The sequence below is a fragment of the Notechis scutatus genome, chromosome 1, assembly GCF_049901735.1.
Source record: "Notechis scutatus isolate UNSWTSFEM ecotype Mainland chromosome 1, rNotScu1.2, whole genome shotgun sequence".
NCBI lineage: Eukaryota > Metazoa > Chordata > Lepidosauria > Squamata > Elapidae > Notechis > Notechis scutatus.
Genome location: NC_142009.1, coordinates 214,615,470 through 214,636,366, shown reverse-complemented (window position 1 = coordinate 214,636,366; position 20,897 = coordinate 214,615,470). Strand labels below are relative to the sequence as shown.

The 20,897-nt window shown below is 39.7% G+C and overlaps 1 protein-coding gene across 1 annotated transcript in view; it reads right to left on the bottom strand.

Annotated features, from left to right (window-relative positions):
- Positions 1-6,753: 6,753 nt before the first annotated feature.
- The window catches only part of CFAP221 (cilia and flagella associated protein 221), a 37,931-nt gene continuing 23,787 nt past the window's right edge, over positions 6,754-20,897 (bottom strand). The window contains exons 15-25 of the mRNA XM_087950177.1: positions 20,604-20,703; positions 19,578-19,714; positions 17,472-17,552; positions 16,392-16,499; positions 16,177-16,317; positions 14,900-15,052; positions 14,720-14,820; positions 12,133-12,225; positions 11,867-11,971; positions 10,865-10,930; positions 6,754-7,505 (exon numbers count right to left, since the gene is read on the bottom strand). Of these exons, the coding sequence (XP_087806303.1) occupies positions 7,382-7,505; positions 10,865-10,930; positions 11,867-11,971; positions 12,133-12,225; positions 14,720-14,820; positions 14,900-15,052; positions 16,177-16,317; positions 16,392-16,499; positions 17,472-17,552; positions 19,578-19,714; positions 20,604-20,703 (1,209 nt within the window). The 3' untranslated portion in view covers positions 6,754-7,381. The remainder of the gene's footprint in view (positions 7,506-10,864; positions 10,931-11,866; positions 11,972-12,132; positions 12,226-14,719; positions 14,821-14,899; positions 15,053-16,176; positions 16,318-16,391; positions 16,500-17,471; positions 17,553-19,577; positions 19,715-20,603; positions 20,704-20,897) is intronic.

Genomic DNA, 20,897 nt, shown 5'->3' with positions numbered 1-20,897 from the left:
CACTTCATAAACAATAAATGTGCGTGATTATGTTTTAAAATCATCAATATATTGCTGGCCTTGGTAACAGCAAATTCCATAATGCAATTATCCACTTGTGAACAAATATTTTTTTTCTGCCTGTTCTGATTTATTGCCAATTTAGTTGCTAGTTTATTGGCTTACATAAGAGTTTACTATTAGAATTATGATTGCACCAGCTATTATTTATACAAGTTAGGATTTCTTAACCTTATTCACTTCTTAATTCAGTTTTTAAATATCCATTTTTAGAAAAAATAGTTATACAAATAGGATGTGCCCACCCAATATAACAACTATTTTAATATGAATCAAGTTGAATAAGTCAACACTCTAATATTGAAGAATGATGCAGGAACAAATAATGCTTGAATGTTCAATGGGTGGGTCCAGTTAAAAAACAAAGACTTATTTTGTAACAACTGCGTAGAACAATAAAAGATGGTGGTATGAGAAAACTCAAAGTAGATTTAAAATTTTTGCTCAAATGGAGCCTGCAAATCCCAATTTAGAAAACATTTTTTAAAAATTGTTAAATGCCAGTAGAAAAATAGTAAAATCAATGCTGGGTAAGCATCGCTGACAGAACGGCTTTTGAAAATGAGATACTTCTCCCCTCCACTAGAAAAAAAAATCTCAATCTATAGTTATTATCCTCTTTATTTCTTAATAGATCTTAACAGCCAGTAGATTACAAGAGCAATTATACTAGATCGGGGGTACCCAACCCCTTGTCCGTGGCCCAGCACTGGTCCACGTCATCTCAGGAACTGGTCCATGCAAACAAGCGAAGCCCCATCCCCCGAATACAGCAGCACGCAAAACCATGCCCCCGCTGGTCCGTGGAAAAACCTCTCTCCACTAAACCAGTCCCTGGTGCACAATAGGTTGGGCTAGATAACATATTGATCCTAAGCCATACAGGATTTCAAAGGTACAAATACTCTGAATTTTGCTTTGAAGAGGACTAGCAACTTTATTAGTTAAGGCTGGTATCTTGAAAATGGCATCACAGTCCTTTATTTCCCTTTTGTGCATGAGCTGAACATTTCTAATCGCTTTTAAAAGCAACCACATGAGAGCCATACTTAGTTATAAATCACAAGGTCATCTGAAAAGCTTTTGGCCTTAAAGCCCACCAACCAACCTTTTGGTTGTTCACCGGATTATTTGGTTAACATTTAAATAATTTATACTCCCATTTCACAAATAAAAGATTCCGGGTGTGGTAGCTTACATTAACAGGAAGCACCCTAGAAGGGGGTAACAGTAAAAGAAAAAAAATGGAAACAAGAATGATCCCTGAAAAATGGAATGGCTTTGGTTATTTAGATTGACTCTTATAAAGGCATTTTCAAACTGGCAGTCTACTTGGATAAGAAGAGAGCTCTTAACTTGCTTTTTTGGCTCTTTCTATTACTGCTATCTGATTGGGAGAAAGTCCAACAGTTTGTTTGTCACTGTACTTCTGGAGGACAGGATTCTTCATCTCCTGAAGACTCCATGCCTTCCAAAGGGAGCAAAGGTAGGAGAGCAGAAAATATCATTTCCTATTTGACGGCAACCCAAAGCATGGCCATAGTCACAGTGAAAACAAAAATAATAATAAAATGCTAGCCAAGATGCACCTTGGCCTCATCAAGCAAGGTTACTCTTATATGCTGGATTCAACTGCTAGATAAATATTGTTTCCAGTACAGGCAGTCCTTGACTTACAATAGTTCATTAGTGACTGTTCAAAGTTACAACGGCATTGAAAAAAGTGACCCATAAACCATTTTTCACACCTTTGTAGCATCCCCATAATCAGGGGTGGGATTCAAATTTTTTAACAACTGGTTCTGTGGGCGTGGCTTAGTTGGTGGGTGTAGTTAGGTGGTCATGTGACTGGCTGGGTGTGGCCAACTCAATATCACTCACATCGAGGCATGCATCTCCTCGCCTGGCCTCTCATGACTGTGGGGATGCTGCAACAGTCATAAGAGTGAAAAATGGTCATAAGTCAGTTTTTTCAGTGCCATTGTAACTTTGAATGATCACTCCACACAAGCAAAGTACCAGCAAAGGAGGGAAAAATGCTCCAGAGAGGTTCCTGAGACAGGAAGTCTAGTCCTGCCAAGAATGTAATAAGGGTTAACGGAGAGGCAGTTTCTGTCAGCAACACCAGAATGTTTCCTTCCTGCCTTCCTTATAGGATTAGTCCAGTAATTTCTTCTAACAACTGGTTCTCTGAACTGCTTAGAATGTTAACAACCGGTTCTAGCGAATAGGTACGAACTGGTAGAATCCCACCCCTGCCCATAATCAAAATTCAGATGCTTGGCAACTGGTTCATATTTATGACCGTTACAATATTTCAGGGTCATGTGATCCCTTTTGCAACTTTTTGACAAGCAAAATCAATGGGGAAGTCAGATTCACTTAACAATTGTGTTACTAACCTATCAACTGCAGTGATTCACTTAACAACGATGGCAAGAAATGATGTAAAATGGGGTGAAACTCACTTAATAAATGTCTCAGAAATTTTGGGCTCAATTGTGGATGTAAGCTAGACAGCCTGTAAATGGAAGAATAATATACGCATGTGTGGGTATACAGGTGAAACTTGAAAAATTAGAATATCGTGCAAAAGTTCATTTATTTCAGTAATGCAACTTAAAAGGTGAACCTAATATATGAGATAGACTCATTACATGCAAAGCAAGATAGTTCAAGCCGTGATGGGTCATAATTGAGATGATTATGGCTTACAGCTCATGAAAACCCCAAATCCACAATCTCAGAAATTAGAATATTGTGAAAAGGTTCAATATTCTAGGTTCAAAGTGTCCCATTCTCATCAGCTAATTAAGCCATAACACCTGCAAAGGGTTCCTGAGCCTTTAAATGGTCTCTCAGTCTGGTTCAGTAGGAAGCACAATCATGGGAAAGACTGCTGACCTGACAGATGTGCAGAAAACCATCATTGACACCCTCCATAAGGAGGGAAAGACTCAAAAGGTAATTGCAAATGAAGTTGGATGTTCCCAAAGTGCTGTATCAAAGCACATTAATAGAAAGTTATGTGGAAGGGGAAAGTGTGGAAGAAAAAGGTGCAAAAACAGCAGGGATGACCGCAGCCTGGAGAGTATTGTCAGGAAAAGGCCATTCAAAAGTGTTGGGGACTTTCACAAGGAGTGGACTGAGGCTGGAGTCAATGCATCAAGAGCCAGCACACACAGACGGATCCTGGACATGGGCTTCAAATGTCGTATTCCTCTTGTCAAGCCACTCCTGAACAACAAACAACGTACAAAGTACAAAGAAGATGCATAAGAAGGGAAGGGTTCTTTTGGCTTCGTTTTTCAATTCTTAGAAATGGAGATTTGGAACTATGAGAAACAACAAGACTGCAAAACAAGAAGACTGGGACAAAGAGGAAGCCATCTTTAATGAATAAGCAATTTTATGTGGGGAAGAAAAAGGAAAGGGGGGAAAGAGAATGGAGAATTTAAGACTTAAAAAAACAACCAAAGAAAAGAAATATAATTTGAAAAATAAGTATAATACTGGAAAGCAACAGAAAAGGGGAATACAGAAGAGAGAAATAGAGGTAGAGAGACAAGGGGGTAAAAAGGGGAGAGAGAAGAAGGAAAGGAAAAGAAGGAAAGGAAAAGAAAAGAAGTTACAAAGGACTGGAGCAAGATATAAACAGGACCTATTTAGAGATAATGGGTGAAAATCTAAGGGAAAAAGGGATTCTGTAAAGGTACATAAGATTGTATTGTTATATTAGTAATAGAAATAACTTTAGAAAATTGGAAACAACGTATGATTAAAATGAGGGACAAAATAGTTAGTGTAATTTAGTGAAATGTTTGTGAATAAAATAAGTGAAATAAAATAAATGAGAAAATTGAATTAGGAAGGAACGGGAACATTTTAATTAGTTAATGTTTTATAAAATATAAGTGAATGGGGGGGAATTAACTATGGAAAGCTTATAATTGTTCCCATAGAAGTATGATATTTAATTGAAAAGTAATGTTAAAGATGTTAAGACTTTAATGAATATTAATATTAATGATAGAATTGAATTGGAATGTTGTTTTAATTATATACATTTATAATTTTTTTTTAAGAATACAGTGCGTATTTTAAGAATGTACCAAGCAGAATCCGAATGGAAGTTATGTATTATATTGAATGTTACAACTTTAGGGAAAAGATATAAAGGCATCATACTCCAATCAGTAACTACAGGAGAAATTTTGTTTAATGAGAAAAGATAATAGATAATTGAAACGGGACAGACAAAAAATATAAATACAATGATTTGAACTGAGATGAGATAATTAAAATAAAATTGAGAAAATTAAAAGAGGGGAGAAGCTATGCAGAAAATGTAAAATAGTAATAAGATATGGAATAGAATATAAAAATGAGCATGAACCTGAATTTGTGTCTGTATGAAGAAATGTAACCCGGGATTACGCTATTTTCAAAAAAGATGTTTTATTTGTATTTTTTTTCTCTTTGTGAAAACTCAAATAAAATTTACAAAAATAAATAAATAAATAAAATATTGCCAAATGATCTATGGAGCTTGACCTTTGGTACAACCTGTCCATATAAGAACAAGCCCTTGAAATGTCTTAAATCTCATACTTGGATTTTCAGTATGAAAAGCATCAGGTTTTTTTTTCTTCAAATATAACCAATAAACTGCAATTTGCAGTCCCCAAGAGAAGGTTCACAATATTCATTAGAAGACGACAACTTCAGAACACAGCTAACACCTGTCAGTAGAAAACTGCAAATATAGCACCACCAGCAGATTTAGAATAATACTTTCATAAACTTTAATATATTCTGCGCCCTCACAGAAAATGAAAATCGGAACACGGAAATGAATGCAGGTCTGAATTGGACAAGTACAGCTTTAGGATAATATTCATTAGAATTTAAAAAGGCATAAATCTATTTGTTAGTTCAGTTTATTTTTCTCCTCTCCCTATTATCCTGCAGTTTAAGATAAACCACATGCTCCACCACATGCTACTTTAGTTAGCCATACAATTCACCCTAATCATGATGTAATTCTAACATTAGAAAATACAGTGCTTTTCTATGAACTTCAAGCACAAAAACTTATCAACATTTTCCAATTTTTAAGACATTAATAAACACCATAAATCCGTCCCTTGTAACACAATTTCACATGAATGAAAGTCATGAATCAATATATTAATATGTATATTAATAAATACATGATGATTTGCCAGGTGAAACAGATATGAGACAACAAGGTAAGAAAACCTGCCTAACGAATTAATTCCATTGCAAAAACACGAGAAAATGAAGCAGATTTATTTATTGTCCTTAACAGGAGAAAGCTTATTTGCTGATATTTTGTTTGCATTATATTTTTCTTGGCTTTGCTGGAATAACAAATAAGACTTCCTCTCTGTTTTGGCTGCTGCTAAGACAACTTTTATGTATCATTTTAAATTGGTTCTGAATAGATTCATGTTGTGACCAGGGCCTTGTGTTTGCTTATTCCTGATCACCTTTTCTACTTAATGTGCTTTTTCCAGGGGTTGGCAAATTAGTGCAGCTCTTTTAAAACCGTAACCCCTTGCCCCTAGAGTCCCTTGTCCATGGCTGCACTGGATGCAACTACTGTGTTTCTCCAACAATACGACCTCCCCCAGTAGGAAGACTCAGCATGTTTTCTAAGCATAAAATGAAATTAAGCCCCTCCCCCCAAATTTAGGCCTATTTTAAAACATGCAAAATGGGGGGAAGGGCGGGGGGACTTGCCGTTAGGAGTGCCCCGTGGGCAGCAATTCCTCGCCACCAGCTGCTCCTAATGGGCGATCATGGCAGAGCGTGGAGAGCTCCCTACTCCTGCCAAGCACCTTTGCGGCAGACCCAAGACATTCAGCGCCCGCCGCTGTTGATTTCCCTTCTGCCCATGCCGCCGCCGCGTTTGGAGCTGCCACTTCCACGTTTGGAGCACCACTGCTGTTTGGAGCACCGCTGCTGTTTGGAGCTGCCACTGCGCTTGGAGCTGCCGCTTCCACATTTGGAGCACTGCCGCTGTTTGGAGCACTGCTGCTGTTTGAAGCTGCCGCTTCCGCATTTGGAGCTGCCACTGCGTTTGGAGCTGTCGCTTCCGCGTTTGGAGCACTGCCGCTGTTTGGAGCACCACCGCCATTTGGAGCGCCGCTGCCACTCCAAACACAGTGGCAGCTCCAAACGCGGAAGTGGCAGCTCCAAACATGACGGTGGTGCTCCAAATGGCGGCGGCACTCCAAATGGCAGCGGCACTCCAAACACGGAAGCGGCAGCTCCAAATGTGGTGGCGGAATAGGCAGAAGGGAAAGCAACAGCGGCGGGTGCCAAAGGTCTTGGGTCTGCAGCAAAGGTGTTTGGTGGGAGTAGGGAGTTCTCTGCGCTTCGCCATGATCACCCGTTAGGAGCGGCTGGTGGCGAGGCTGCCTAGACGGCCTAGCCGTTTTTTCGGGGCTCAAAAAAATACAAGACCCGGCCTTATTTTATGAGAAACACGGTAATAAGAACTGAAGTTCAAACCATCTGATCCAGCCTATTCCTGATTTAATCTATTTGACTTGTAGTCTGAAGAACAGCCGTTGTATTAGGAATCCAAGAGAATCAAATACTTCACGGTGGTCCAGCTTATAATACTATTCATATTATAGCCACTCAGCACAAAAACAGAATGTAGTACTTTCTCTACATTTTATTGGAAAGCAGTAAGTGTTCATTCACAGGAGACTGACAACAGTATTTAATGCACATATATAAAAATAGTTTAGGTGGGTTTATGTATACACTGGCCAGTCTAGAAATTTAAACAGGATGGGTAAATATATACATATTAACAACTATAATTAAAGAGGCCACATAGGAGATGAGAGTAAGGAATAAGCAACACAGAAGATCAAATTGGCAATTACCCAAGGAGGATTATCACAGACTTAAGATTTATTGGACACACTTTCCTGTGCTAACCTATAAAGTTGATCTCAGTAGCTGGGAAATCTATGCTTCATTTTATGTAGCAGAGGCTCCTGCACAAATACAATTTAATTTGCAAAGTTATGGTATTATCATGGAAGTCTAACAGTAGGGGCACTATAGATCAACAAAAATTGACAATTTAGAAGTGGGCCATTCCTCCTTGGTTTGGCATAATCTAGAAGGGAAACAGAATGTTCTGGAGCTCTCTGGAATGTTCTGTTCCTGAATCACTAGAATGATGTGTATCCCTACTGGGTGACTCACATTATAAAAAGCATAGAAAAATGTGAATGGCACTTAAAAACATTCAAGCCTATCTCAAGGAGACAATTTAATTTAGGACCAGAGTCTTGTCAATTGCCTTCTCTTTCAGTTTCTCTGCAGTTTCTGTAATCCTTCGTCCACATAAATTTTTGTGACTCGCAATATATGAATCCACAATGTCCCTCACATCACTAGAAATAAGAATACAGAAAAAGTTTGGAGTGAGAACGTGTGCATTAGGTTGTTTTTAGACCAGCGAAAGGAAATACTGTTTTAAATAAACAAGGCTAGGCAAAAATAAGATATCCTAGATTTGAATGAATGAAATATTCTTATTAAATACTTTGTTCATTACATAGTTGAATGTGCTGACAACAAAATCACACAAAAAATATCAATGGAAATTAAAGGTCTGGATTTGGAGTGACACTCAAATTTAAAGTGGAAAAAAACACTACAGGCTGATCCAACTTTGATGTAATGTCCTTAAAACAAGTCAAAATGAGGCTCAGTAGTGTATGTGGGCTCCACGTGCCTGTATGACCTCCCTACAACGCCTGGGCATGCTCCTGATGAGGTGGCGGATAGCCTCCTGAGGGATCTCCTCCCATACCTGGACTAAAGCATCCCCCAACTCCTGGACAGTCTGTGGTGCAACGTGGCATTGGTGGATGGACCGAGACATGATGTCCCAGATGTGCTCAATTGGATTCAGGTCTGGGGAACGGGCGGGCCAGTCCATAGCATCAATGCCTTCGTCTTGTAGGAACTGCTGACACACTTGAGCCACATGAGGTCTAGCATTTTTGTGTATTAGGAGGAACCCAGGGCCAACCACACCAGCATACTGTCTCACAAAGGGTCTGAGGATCTCATCTTGGTACCTAATGGCAGTCAGGCTATTTCTGGCGAGCACATGGAGGGCTGTGCGGCCCCCTAAAGAAATGCCACCCTGCACTATTACTGACCCACTGCCAAACTGGTCATGCTGGAGGATGTTGCAGACAGCAGAATGTTCTCCACGGCGTCTCCAGACCCTGTCACATCTGTTACATGTGCTCAGTGTGAACCTGCTTTCATCTGTGAAGAGCACAGGGCGCCAGTGGCAAATTTGCCAATCTTGGTGTTCTCTGGCAAATGCCAAACATCCTGCACGGTGTTGGGCTGTAAGCACAACCCCCACCTGTGGACGTCTGGCCCTCATACCACCCTCATGGAGTCTGTTTCTGACCGTTTGAGCAGCCACATGCACATTTGTGGCCCACTGGAGGTCATTTTGCAGGGCTCTGGCAGTGCTCCTCCTGTCCCTCCTTGCACAAAGGCGGAGGTAGCGGTCCTGATGCTGGGTTGTTGCCCTCCTACGGCCTCCTCCACGTCTCCTGATGTACTGGCCTGTCTCCTGGTATTGCCTCCATGCTCTGGACACTATGCTGACAGACACAGCAAACCTTCTTGCCACAGCTCGCATTGATGTGCCATCCTGGATGAGCTGCACTACCTGAACCACTTATCTGGGTTGTAGACTCCGTCTTATGCTACCACTAGAGTGACAGCACCGCCAGCATTCAAAAGTGACCAAACCATCAGCCAGAAAGAAATTGAGAAGTGGTCTATGGTCACCACCGGCAGAACCACTCCTTTATTGGGGATGTCTTGCTAACTGCCTATGCTTTCCACCTGTTGTCTATTCCATTTGCACAACAGCATGTGAAATTGATTGTCAATCAGTGTTGCTACTTAAGTAGACAGTTTGATTTCACAGAAGTGTGATTGACTTGGAGTTGTGTTGTTTAAGTGTTCCCTTTATTTTTTTGAGCAGTGTATTTGGATCATACCTTGAAATCTCAAAATATAATCTTATTATCCATAGTATGCTGTTGTTTAAAACTGTTCTTAGAACTAAAATAGTCAGACTAACAAAACATTCTACTTTTTCTACTTTTTGACCACTTTGTCCTAGTTTTATCCTTCAAGCTGGATACCTTGGCCAACACACACATGCACACAAACACACACACACACACTCCTATTTAGAAATGGTTCTACAGACTTTCAAGGAGGAGGATGGGTTAACTATTTGGCACAATTAGTTTCCTCTTTACAGGAAAAGATGGAGTGACTCAATAGCAGCCCCCCTATAGTGTACTTCATAATGATTTTAGCATCTTGACAAAATTAACTACTCCTTAAAGGAGCAGGTTTTATCAGTAGGCTAAACCAGTTTTCTCTCTCTGCCTCAGGGAGCAGAAACCCCAAACCCCAAAAACTTTAACCTTAGACTGTCTTACTATTGACCTCACCCCTTTCCTAAGAGGTCTGTAGGGGGTGTGCATAAGCGCACCAAAGTGCCTACCGTTCCTGTCCTATTGTTTCTTTTCATTTTTCTTATATGTACCCATTTCATGTATTCATAACTACGTTTATACTTATACCTATTATCTTGTAAGCGATTGACAAATCAAATAAATAAAAACAAATAAATAAATAAATTAAGTAGTTTCCATATGTTCTAAGGTAGGTGTGTCAAACTCGTGGTGTCATGTTGGTATCACGTATTGTGACTTTCCCCCCCTTCCCTAACCCAGGGTAAGGTGGGGTGGGTGGCCAGCGCGTGAAGCATTTGGCCCTTGGGCCGCAAGTTTGACACCTGTGTTCTCAGTGTTATGGAAATGAAGGAAGGAACAAAAATATTCTACATGCTTGGAAAGAACTGACCATGAAAGAAACAGCACTGGAGAGAGGGAAAAGATCTTTTCTGTTAGAAAGTGGGAGATATATGATAGGGTGAGATGGGGTGGGGTGGGAGAAGAAGAGAAAGAAAAGTATGTTTTGGAGGCCTGGTCCTAAAGAACTGTAGAATAAAAAGAAAGCTTATGTTCATATCCCATCTTCATTTTGTATTGAAGTGCTAGAGTAGGGTTTTTGGAACCTGACAACTTTAAGATATATGGTACGGACTCCAGCTTCCAGAATTCCAATCCTCTTGAAGTTGCCAAGTTCCAAAAAACCCTGCCCTAATGGGCTTTTTTAAAAAAGTGACATCACTTCACCTTTTTGTGAAAACAGCCATTCTATGATGTAAGATGTAAAAAACCCATTTCTTTGAAATATATATTTCTTTGAACATCTAGTTTCTTTTTTATTCTACAAGTCCACTAGCATCATTATTGAGTTTTTATCAAGCCAAAAAAAGTGAGAAACCTCCCAATCTCAATAAAATCAGTTAAGGAAGTCCAAACTCAAATAAACCTGTAAAGAATGAGAAATCACCTAATATTATTAGGCCTTTTCGGAAGGAAGTCCCATTGCTTTGTCAATATCTGCAATTCTTACTATATCTGAATATCTGAATTTTACTAAAATCCAGCCTTTCTTAGTTTTCTTACTAAGTTTCTTGAGGGCATCCAGCTTCGTCCTTTTGCTCTTTTGAATCCACTGAATATGGCCATAATTAACTTTTGCACATCTAACAATATACTTAAGTATGATTTCTATTAGCACTAATAGCAAATCAATTCATTGACCTTTACAATTGAAATAATTCCATTACCTGGAAGCAGGCACAGATTTATACAGAGATGTAAAAGAACCAACTTTCACGTCTGCATTTCCTTCACTAAAAGAGAAATAAAAAAGAAATAATTGTCCAAAAAACCCCCCTCCATTATTAGGTAATAATGTTATTATGAGCAATAGAATGATATAAAGGAGTGCACAAGCATTTGACTTTTCCAGAATGCCTTAGAAGGCCTGGTGTTCAGAAATAAATTAATATAACTAATAAGTGCAGGGATGGGACAAAGAGTAATAGGCCAGACTCCTTTCTTAACTCTGCCTGTAGGAACATTCCTGCATGAATAAGCTTGTCACCAATACATTTTATTAGTGTGAATGTGATTTAAATGGAGCTGAATGCCATTTAAATTATACTGTACATCTGATAGCAAGCTCTCCAGAACTAAAGCAGTGGCAATTTAGGGTGGCACACCATAGCAGTTTGGGCACCACGCCTGGCTGCCTGGAACACGCTTTTAAGGGACTATTCTAACCATCATCTTAGTTGCCTTGAGACTTAAGAACGCAAAAACATAACCAAGATGCTGAATATTTGTCAGTCAGCATTATAAAGCGTATTGCTTCACCACAAAAATCCAACCAAGCTTAGGTTGAACACGGGGAAAGGGGCAACATTTTTTGTTCAAAGAACTATTATTTAGGAATAATTTTTTAAAAAGCCATTCCCCAACTCCATTTTGTAACTTGAGGAAAGGTTGATTAAATATTTTATTTCCTTGCCATTAACTGGTGCTATAAAAACCATACTTCTGAGTCTGAACCCCTTCTGTACCTAACCCTATCTGATTTTTGAGCTTAAGGACAAAACCATCCATAAATAGTTATGGACTATTCCTAAGATTCGTGAGGCATTTAAACCTCTCTTTCTCTCACACAAAAGCTATCCATTCAGAATACTCCACCCCTGCATGATGCCTGGAATCCACTAGACCATAGGCTTTGCATTTGTATGAGATTTCAGTGGAGAAAGACATACCTTCCCTCTTTTGATTTATTCTCTTCAGCTAAGAAGTCAATCTGTGGAAATTCGGCTTTCATCATCTGTGGTGTAAGTAAGACAGGAGCCTCTCCTTCAATTGCTCTAAAATTTAAGTTGCCAATTATTTTACTTTTCAAGATGTCTGACAGCAATCTCGTGAGCTTTTTAATTATGTGCCCACACATAAGCACCTGCTTATATTAAATCCCAGTGCTTGGTACGCAATAAAATTATTCTGAATGAATGGTGGAGAGAAAACTTACTCGTCCACCACATTTTCCTTGTCTTGTTGTGGTAACTCATGCAGAATTGGAGGCACATCATCTGGAAGCATGTCGGGGTTATAAGGATCAACGCTGCAGAAAATGGAATCATATTGAGATGTTAAGGGAAGCACATGATAAGGACAATTGAAATTAACCTTATAGCTGGCTCTTCCAGTTGTATTGGAACTAAAGGTAAAGGTGAAGGTTCCCCTCACACATATGTGATAGTCGTTCCCAACTCTAGGGGGCAGTGCTCATCTCCGTTTCAAAGCCGAAGAGCTGCGTTGTCGAAGACATCTCCATGGTTATGTGGCTGGCATGACTAAATGCCAAAGAACACAGAACGCTGTTACCTTCCCATCAAAGGTGGTACCTATTTTTCTACTTGCATTTTTTACATGCTTTCAAAGTGCTAGGTTGGCAGAAGCTGGGACAAGTCACAGGAGCTCACCCCGTTATGTGGCACTAGGGATTTGAAACTGGGACTACACTTCCCCTAATCCATAGTGTATTGGGAAGTGTATTGGGGCTACACTTCCCCTAATCCATAGAAGTACTGTATTCTAACAAAAGTGGAGGGTTTCAGGTTGAATATGGATGAACTACAGCACTGATGTCATTTTCCTGGCTTTGATACCTGCATCCTTTTATTTCAAATGAAAAATAAATAAAGCATGTTATCCTGTTCTAATATAATACCAAGCCGTTTAAAAGTAAAACATGTATTACAACAAACGAGCCACATTCATTACAGGATCTTCATCTTCCCTATTACAGGTAGTTCTTAACTTATTGATCACAACTGAATCCAAAATTTCTGTTGTTAAGTGAGACATTGGTTAAGTGAGTTTTGCCCCATTTTATGGCCTGTCTTGCCAGTTATTAAGTGAATCACTGCAATAGACAAGTTAGTAACATGGTTATTAAGTGAACCTGGCTTTCACCATTGATTTTGCTGATCAAAAGTTGCAAAAGGCTTGATCACGTGACCTTGGGACACAGCAGTGATCATGTAAGTGTGAACCAGTTGCCAAACAACTGAAGTTTGATCACATGATCATGTGATCAACATGATCATGCTACAAAGTTTGTAAGTGTGAAAACGGATCATAAAACACCTTGTTCAGTGTCGTCGTAACTTTGAACGGTTAAGTTGAGGACTACTACATACCACTACTCTTCCATGCTTTATCTCCATTTCCTCTTAACGATCTAGACTAGAATATATGGTGTCTGGCGTCACACACTGCTAAGCTCAGGCTTGTTTTAATCATGGTGTGTGGAATAAGCCATACTGGCTGGTTCACTCACTGTACTAAGTGTTCAATCATTTTCCCGTTTCCCCCCTTTTGCTGGGAAGCAAAGTATAAATTTTCTGGTCTCTGAAAACCATTCCCAATGGCTTACACCTTACCTATGTTTCATTTTCTATCAAATATACCTAGTATAAGCAAAATGTAAGCCATTTATCTGAGCCAGGTACTAAATGACGAACAGTAATAATCACATTGTTTGCAACTGATCTTAGCTAACAAATTTAAGAACCTAAACAGCTGAAGAGTAGGATACCAAAAACATTCCATATAATCAACTTATATACTGTGTCTAGAAGCAGTATTACTTTACAGCACATGAATCAGCTTAATCTTCTCTAGATATTTTTGACTTCAACCAAACCTATAAAATATGACAAATATTTTATTTGGGAATATAGGGGATCTAAAATACCTGGAGGGCATTTTCCTTCAAGAAAAACAGCCTGCAAGCATCCAGAATTTGGGGGAAGGGCTTTCCACTGCTTCTTACAAAGTCAAACACTTCCAAACTTTTTGTGATGACCCGGGGCGTGGCACAAAGGCAACACAGTCAAATAAGCAAGAAGAGTCCCTTTATTATCTCTAACTTTGCCCCCAATGTCCAGGTTACCTTCGGCTGAAGAAAAACTCTCCCAAGAACAGCCTTTAAGTGTAGGAAATTCAGTCCAAAAAACAAAGTACATACAAACTGTAACTAAAAATCCAAACAAACCACGCTGCAGTAATTAGCAGGAGAAGGAATTGCAGACTTGAAAGCACAGCAAAACACATACAGTTGGGAAGACGCCAGGAACACAGATAAGCCTTGACGATACCAGATAATTCACGATTTTCTCCCAACAACTTGCTGTGCGCAGCTTCCCTTTTTAAACACTGTGTTCCCAGCTGCAGCTAATGAAGGGAATCAGGTCCCTTTCCTCTCCCGTAAGCCACACAACTCACATTGCTCCCTTCTCCGTTCCTCCCTGCATACCCTAGGATGAAGAGGGGGTGGGCCTGGGTCTTCCTCTGAATTCCCTCTCCCTTGCTCTACCTCTCCCCTGCTCTGCCAGCTGGATTGTGCCCTTCCCCAGTTTCTTCAACAGCCAACGGAGCCACACTCCCACTCCCTGTCAGCTGCTTGGCCTCCCCCTCCTAATCAGATTCCAACAGGGGCATGACACCTTTTCTATTATGTTGCTGAAACTCTTCTTTTCCATTTTTAGCAGTATTCCAAGTGAAAAAGGGCCATTTTGGCCCTTTTTAATAAAAATGATAATTATTCTTACCAAAATGGCACTGCCATGCTATTCAGAGGCGGTGGGCCCGATAAGGTTGAATTGATAACTGATGGGAATTTTCTCCAGTTAGTCACACCACGTATCACTTCCTGAAATGACCATAAACGTATTAGGAAAAGCTATCCACCATCCCCGTCATCTGTTAAAAGTTCCAGTGATAAGTTTTACCCTATGATGAAGAAACTTCTTTTGTGTAACTGCAGTGCCATTTGGGTATTTATTGCTATTTGGAAATTTTGGAAGAGGGCAAATGTGATACTCCATGTTGGTTTCTGTATAGGGTAGGGGTAGCTTGAGATCAAGCAGCCCTGGACAAGGATTCTGAAAAGCAAAGAAGAGAAACATTGAAGCAACAACTCCTTTGGGCCAACCTGGGGGTAGGGGTAGGATTTGACAAGTAATTGTGGAACAAAAACAAAGAAAAGCTTACAGTTATTTTGCATAGCTTTTACTGCCATCAAAAAAGGAAGCACATCAACATATAAAATCAAGACACACAGGATGGCATGCTGAGTCTGGGAGCATAGCAATTCTGAAAGTTCATTCACCATGGTAAAATATAGCTGCTTCTTTTGTACTGTGGGAAAGTAGACTCCGTGAATTGTATCTTAGTGGACTATGCAAACCTTACTAATGGTGCTCAAATAAATCATGCTAGAAAACCATTTTATAGTTGGAGGTTGCATTTTAAAAAAGGCTTCCATCCAAGGGCCAAATGATACTTGGCTGCTGATGGAGAGACATCCTTGGAGCTATAAGGGCTATGAGCCATGGTGGTGTAATGGTTAGAATGCAGTACTGCAGATTACTTCTTCTGCCTGCCGGCTGCCTGCAATTTGGCAGTTCCAATCTCACCAGGCTCAAGGTTGACTCAGCCGTCCATCCTTCTGAGGTTGGTAAAATGAGAACCCAGATGGTTGGGGGCGATATGCTGACTCTGTAAACCATTTAGAGAGGGCTGTAAAACACTGTGAAACTGTATATAAATCTAAGTGCTATTGCTATAATTTTTCGCCTGGGAGGAATCATTTGTTTAGGGAACACTCTTAAGGTTTATTTAATAAACATCCATGGTTGCATTCTCACAACATACTAAATCATAAGATAGGATCCACTAACCAGAAGTGTGAAATACACTCAAAAGACTGAGCCAAAATGAAAGAAACTATACCATGCTTCAGCACAATGTGCAAATCTAATCAGCACACTTCAGTGGCATTGGGAAACATTCAAGAATGGGAATAAAATCCAAGATGTTAATTAATCCTGAATTAGATATTGTCCAAATATTAAATAGTGTGTGTGTGTGTGTGTGTGTGTGTATGATCAAGATCAAATACAACTGTCCTAAAATTATACAGCAACAATCTTATCTGTGTGTATTCCTCATCCTTTGCTGGTAGGACAAACTGTCCCAGTTTCCTTACTCTGTCTGTTTTACTCACAAAAATTTGAAGTGGATGATGGTTTGGAGAGTGAAACAAAGCTTCAGGGGCTTTCAGGTTTAAGAAGGAAGTGTTCAGTTCCTCATCCTCTGCAACTGAGGGGTCTTTCTTAGGGGAAGGTATGAGTGGAATCAGCTCCTCCTGAAAAAAGGCAGAAAATTATTGCATGTACACAGCCTGAAAAAGAAAAGTAAAACATAGAACAGATTGATTACCTCTGCGCCTGACTTCAGAGCTTGAGAATATTTTGGAACTTTGTAACTAGTGGCTGCATGATGTACACAGAACGGTTGATATCCCATGCTACTGAAATGCTGGGGTACCTAGAGATAAAACAAAGCAAAGCCCAGATAACCCTGAAAATCAAATGAAGGAACCAAATGAATTTTTTTTAAAAAGTATCTTATTGTTCATGATTCGCACACCCAGCATAGAGCTTCTTACAAAAGATCTCTTGGTACAGGAAAAATGTTATGCCATGGATGCCCGATGCTTTGAATCTGAAGCAGCAAAGTTCCTTCATAGGCATACATGCCTCTCTTGTTGGGCTCCTTCAGGAGGTTGCATCTTTTTCTGGGCTCACAGTAGCTGTAGAGTCCCAAGAATATACAGGTAGTCCTCAACTTACAACAGTACGTTTGGTAACCGTTTCAAATTACAATGGCACCGAAAAATGTGACTTTAGGACCGTTTTTCACACTTACGGCATGTATATATGATGGCTGCAGTATCCTGGGGGACCTTCTGGCAGCCAGATTCACTTAACAACCATATTACTAACTTAACAACTGCAGCAATTCACTTAACAACGGTGGCAAGAAAGGTTGTAAAATGGGGCAAAACTCACTTGACAAATGTCTCACTTAGGAACAGAAACGATGGACTTGATTGTGGCTGGACATTGAGGACTGCCTGTGTGCATTTGAACTAAGGGGTACTGATAAGGTGAGAGAAGATCCTTTGGAGTGGGTATGAAAGCACTCTTGGGGCCTCCTTATTTATAGGTGGCATGGGATATCGACAGCTTTCCAGGAGACCCTGAATCGCCCATCGTCTCGCTGCGACGTCAAGGGCAGTTTCTTTAAGGAGGCCAACAATGATGTTCAGAACGTATATTCAGAATTTTCTGCTCCTCTAAAATTCCATCCCCTAATTAGAAATGAACTTACTGTTCAGGAGATGAAAACCCTACATACTTGGAGATGCCCAATTGGGTACAGCCATTACATTAACTACTGCTTGCATTGAATACATTAATTTGACCACAGAAAATGACTTGATTAATTGCAGCTAACCTTTAGATCATAAAAGTCGTGGAGCTTTTTGATTTTAACTGAAGCAGACTTAAGAGGAACTATGCCCAAAACTTCTGGTGCCTGGAGGGAGGGGAAAAAAACAACAAAACAAGTTGTTAGGTGGATATGTGTTTCTGCTTTTTAAAAAACATAATCAGTATCAGATTGGAACGTATTTTATTCATAACATAGCTTACATATCACATTGTTAGTCATGATTTGTAAAAATAAATTCTGACACGTATGTTTACTTGGTTCACATTTAATACTAGGCTAACATGGTTACTTCTGTTGCTTACTGTAATGAGAAAATCCACCTATTGCAGTTTAGCATTATGTCCAAAAAACAATGGCTTGTTGAACTAATAATATTTAAAAGAATCCTGGTTCTATAATGTGTATAAATGCAGCCAAGATTATTTGCAGGAGGATCAAAAGGAAGTGTGATCATATCATGGCAGAGCCAGCAAAAAACCAAGCCAAGGACACAGACATTTCTGCCCCAAAGGTGCTTTTTAAAAGGCAAATGGACTTTCTTGATTTTTTTCCCTTGAAAACTTCTCATCCAATAAACCAGATTTACACAGCCTTTTCAGCTTTGCAGACTGGCAGGAGGGAGGGGATGGTTCCATGCGTGGGTGGGCCAGCGCGCAGCTCCATTTGTGCAAGCCGCATGCGTACGCTTGCCACTGCCGTGGCCTGGTTCTGAAAGGCTGACGGCCTGATGGTGGGCTGCAGCCTGGGGGTTGGGGATCCTTTCAATAAGCTTCTTTAGTTCTGATAGAAACTTCAGAGAAAAACAAGAAAGTCCAATTGTCTTTTGAAAAGCACCTTTGGAGCTTTTCATGACTTGTATGATTTAGAATCTCCACATTCTGCCATTCTCTACCCAGAATAAGAGTCCAGGTAGTACAGTAACAGATGGTATACCGCCTCCATTGAGAATAATCCTGGCTAGGCAGAACTATCCAGACAATGCTATTACTCCAAGGCTGCAAATCCTTTTTTATGTCCAAAGTGGGAAATTGTGCAGCTCTGAGGCTGGCCTTTATATCTCCTTCCACCTTATCCTATCCCACAAACTGTTTAAGAGACTGGATGAGCTGCACGTGTTAAATTATTGCTATGTTCGTAGGTAGTTTATTCAATATACTACAAATGGCTGGTTCACACAACAAACAACAGTAGCAAAAACAAAACAAAACACAGTAGATTTTGCCATAGAATATTACATGAGCTAAGCCAGCAACTTCTTCTGTTCCAAGTCACTGCAAAAAGATGTCAGCCCACTGACAACCTAAACAAAAATAAATCAAAACCAAACCAATCCCCAAACCCTTTAACAGCTAGCACTGTATCAGCAGAATCTTGATTTTCATTTTAAAAAAATTATTCCAACCTGACAGAGAGAGAACCCTTCTGAAAACTAAGCTATTGAGGGGAGCAAGCATCAGATTCATTTTTCCTTCCTCACTTACTGTTTTTTCTCACATGATAAAAATGTCTATTTTTCACTGCCATTCCCTTGACTGTTTCATATGCCCCAACCTTTTCTTTTTATACTTTATCTATAGTTTGTTTGCTTTGAAGGGCTATAGGGATTTTTTTTTTAAATTTTTTGGTTATTTGGTGGTTAGCCACCCAGTGTACATATTTAAGATGGACGGCCATATAAATTTTCTAAATAAATAAATGTATCTGTACATTTGCTGAACTTGAACGACCATGATGGGCACATTAGTTCATGTAAGAAAAAAAAATCCAACATCTATTTTTGGGATAATACCTTTAATAGGATCATCTAAAAGAGCAATCGTGAAAAATTAAGAGAACTGAGGTTTAGTGCTCATAATGTTCACAAACTTACTTTGACAGATTCACTGATGCTGGTTCTATAACAAAAGTCTTCAAACTTGGCCAGTTTAAGACTTGTGGACTTCAACTCCCAGAATTCCTGAGCTAACATGACTGGAGGAGGAATTCTGGGAGTTGAACTCCACAAGTCTTAAAGCTGTCAAGTTTGAAGACCCCTGTTCTATAGTTTTGTGGCGTCATAAAAAATAGGGTTCAAAGAGGGTTCTTCAGAACTGCATCGTTGGTACTTACCAGTTCATCAGCCCATTGTGGTGGGTTGTAGGTAGGGAATTCAAACGGCTGTATTCGAACGGCAATCAAGGCAAAAGGCATTCTCTTCTCCTCTTCGTTTATAGCAGCGGTGCTGGATGTTTTAAAACTGCTGCATTCTGCCACATGGAGACAGACATGGACACATGCTAAGTATAGGAATGTTGGATGGGTGACAGAGAAATATTCTGGTGCATCATCTACTCTACTCTACTGTTGACTCCAAGGATGAGGAAGAAGAGGACAAGCTGTATCTTTTCATCTTTACCTTGTGCTCTTATGGCTTGATTTTTATGAGTCAAATGGGACAACCTATTTATCCATCTTCTGTGGCCAAAATAGTTGTGAGCTATTGGCCCGCCAACAAAGAAGAGGGGAATGCAGCGCAATGAAAAGACATGGCCCCTCTTGACAATGGAAGCCACCTTCGTGGAAATGTTTTTCTAATTATTTCCATCTAATAAATTCCATGTTTTCATCACACATTTTACACATCATGGCAGCACATACAGGTAGTCCTTGTCTCACAACAGTTCATTTGGTGACCGTTCAAAGTTGACAATGGCAACTTTGAAAAAAGTGAATAAAAAAAGTGACTTATGACCATTTTTCACACTTACAACGATCTCGGCAACCCCATGCTCACATCATGATCAAAATTCAGATGCTCGGCAACTGGCTCATATTTATGACAGTTGCATTGTCCTGGGGTCACGTCATCACCTTTTGTGACCTTCCTGCAAAGAAAGTCAATGGGGAAGCCAGATTCACTTAACAACCGAGTTACTAACTTAACAACAACTGCACTGATTCACTTAACAACTGTGGCAAGAAAGGTCATAAAATGGGGGAAAACTCACTTAACAAATGTCTCACTTAACAGAAATGTTGGGCTCAATTGTGATCGTAAGTTGAGGACCACCTGTATTCTAATTGCAACATATGAAATGACCTGTACTTGTAAAGGAAGCAAAAAGTGGCAATAGTTGTGTAATTCTGAGGGTTTACCTGATATCAATCTCTTCTCTTCCTCTTCTTGTTCTCTATATCGCTTAAATACGTCATGAAGCAAATTTATCACTTTATCTAGCCGAATCTGAATCAGGACCTATGAAAATTATTAAGACCTATTCAGTTGGTTAATTCTGTAAAAGTGGTCTCTATCATCGAGATATGTTCGGTTATGTGGCGTCAGTCAGTCAATCTAAAAAGTGACAGACTCAGTTATTCTCTATTCAAGCATAAATGTTTATAGAACATAAATGTTTATAGAACAATCTATCAATTTTTTCTATAATCCTT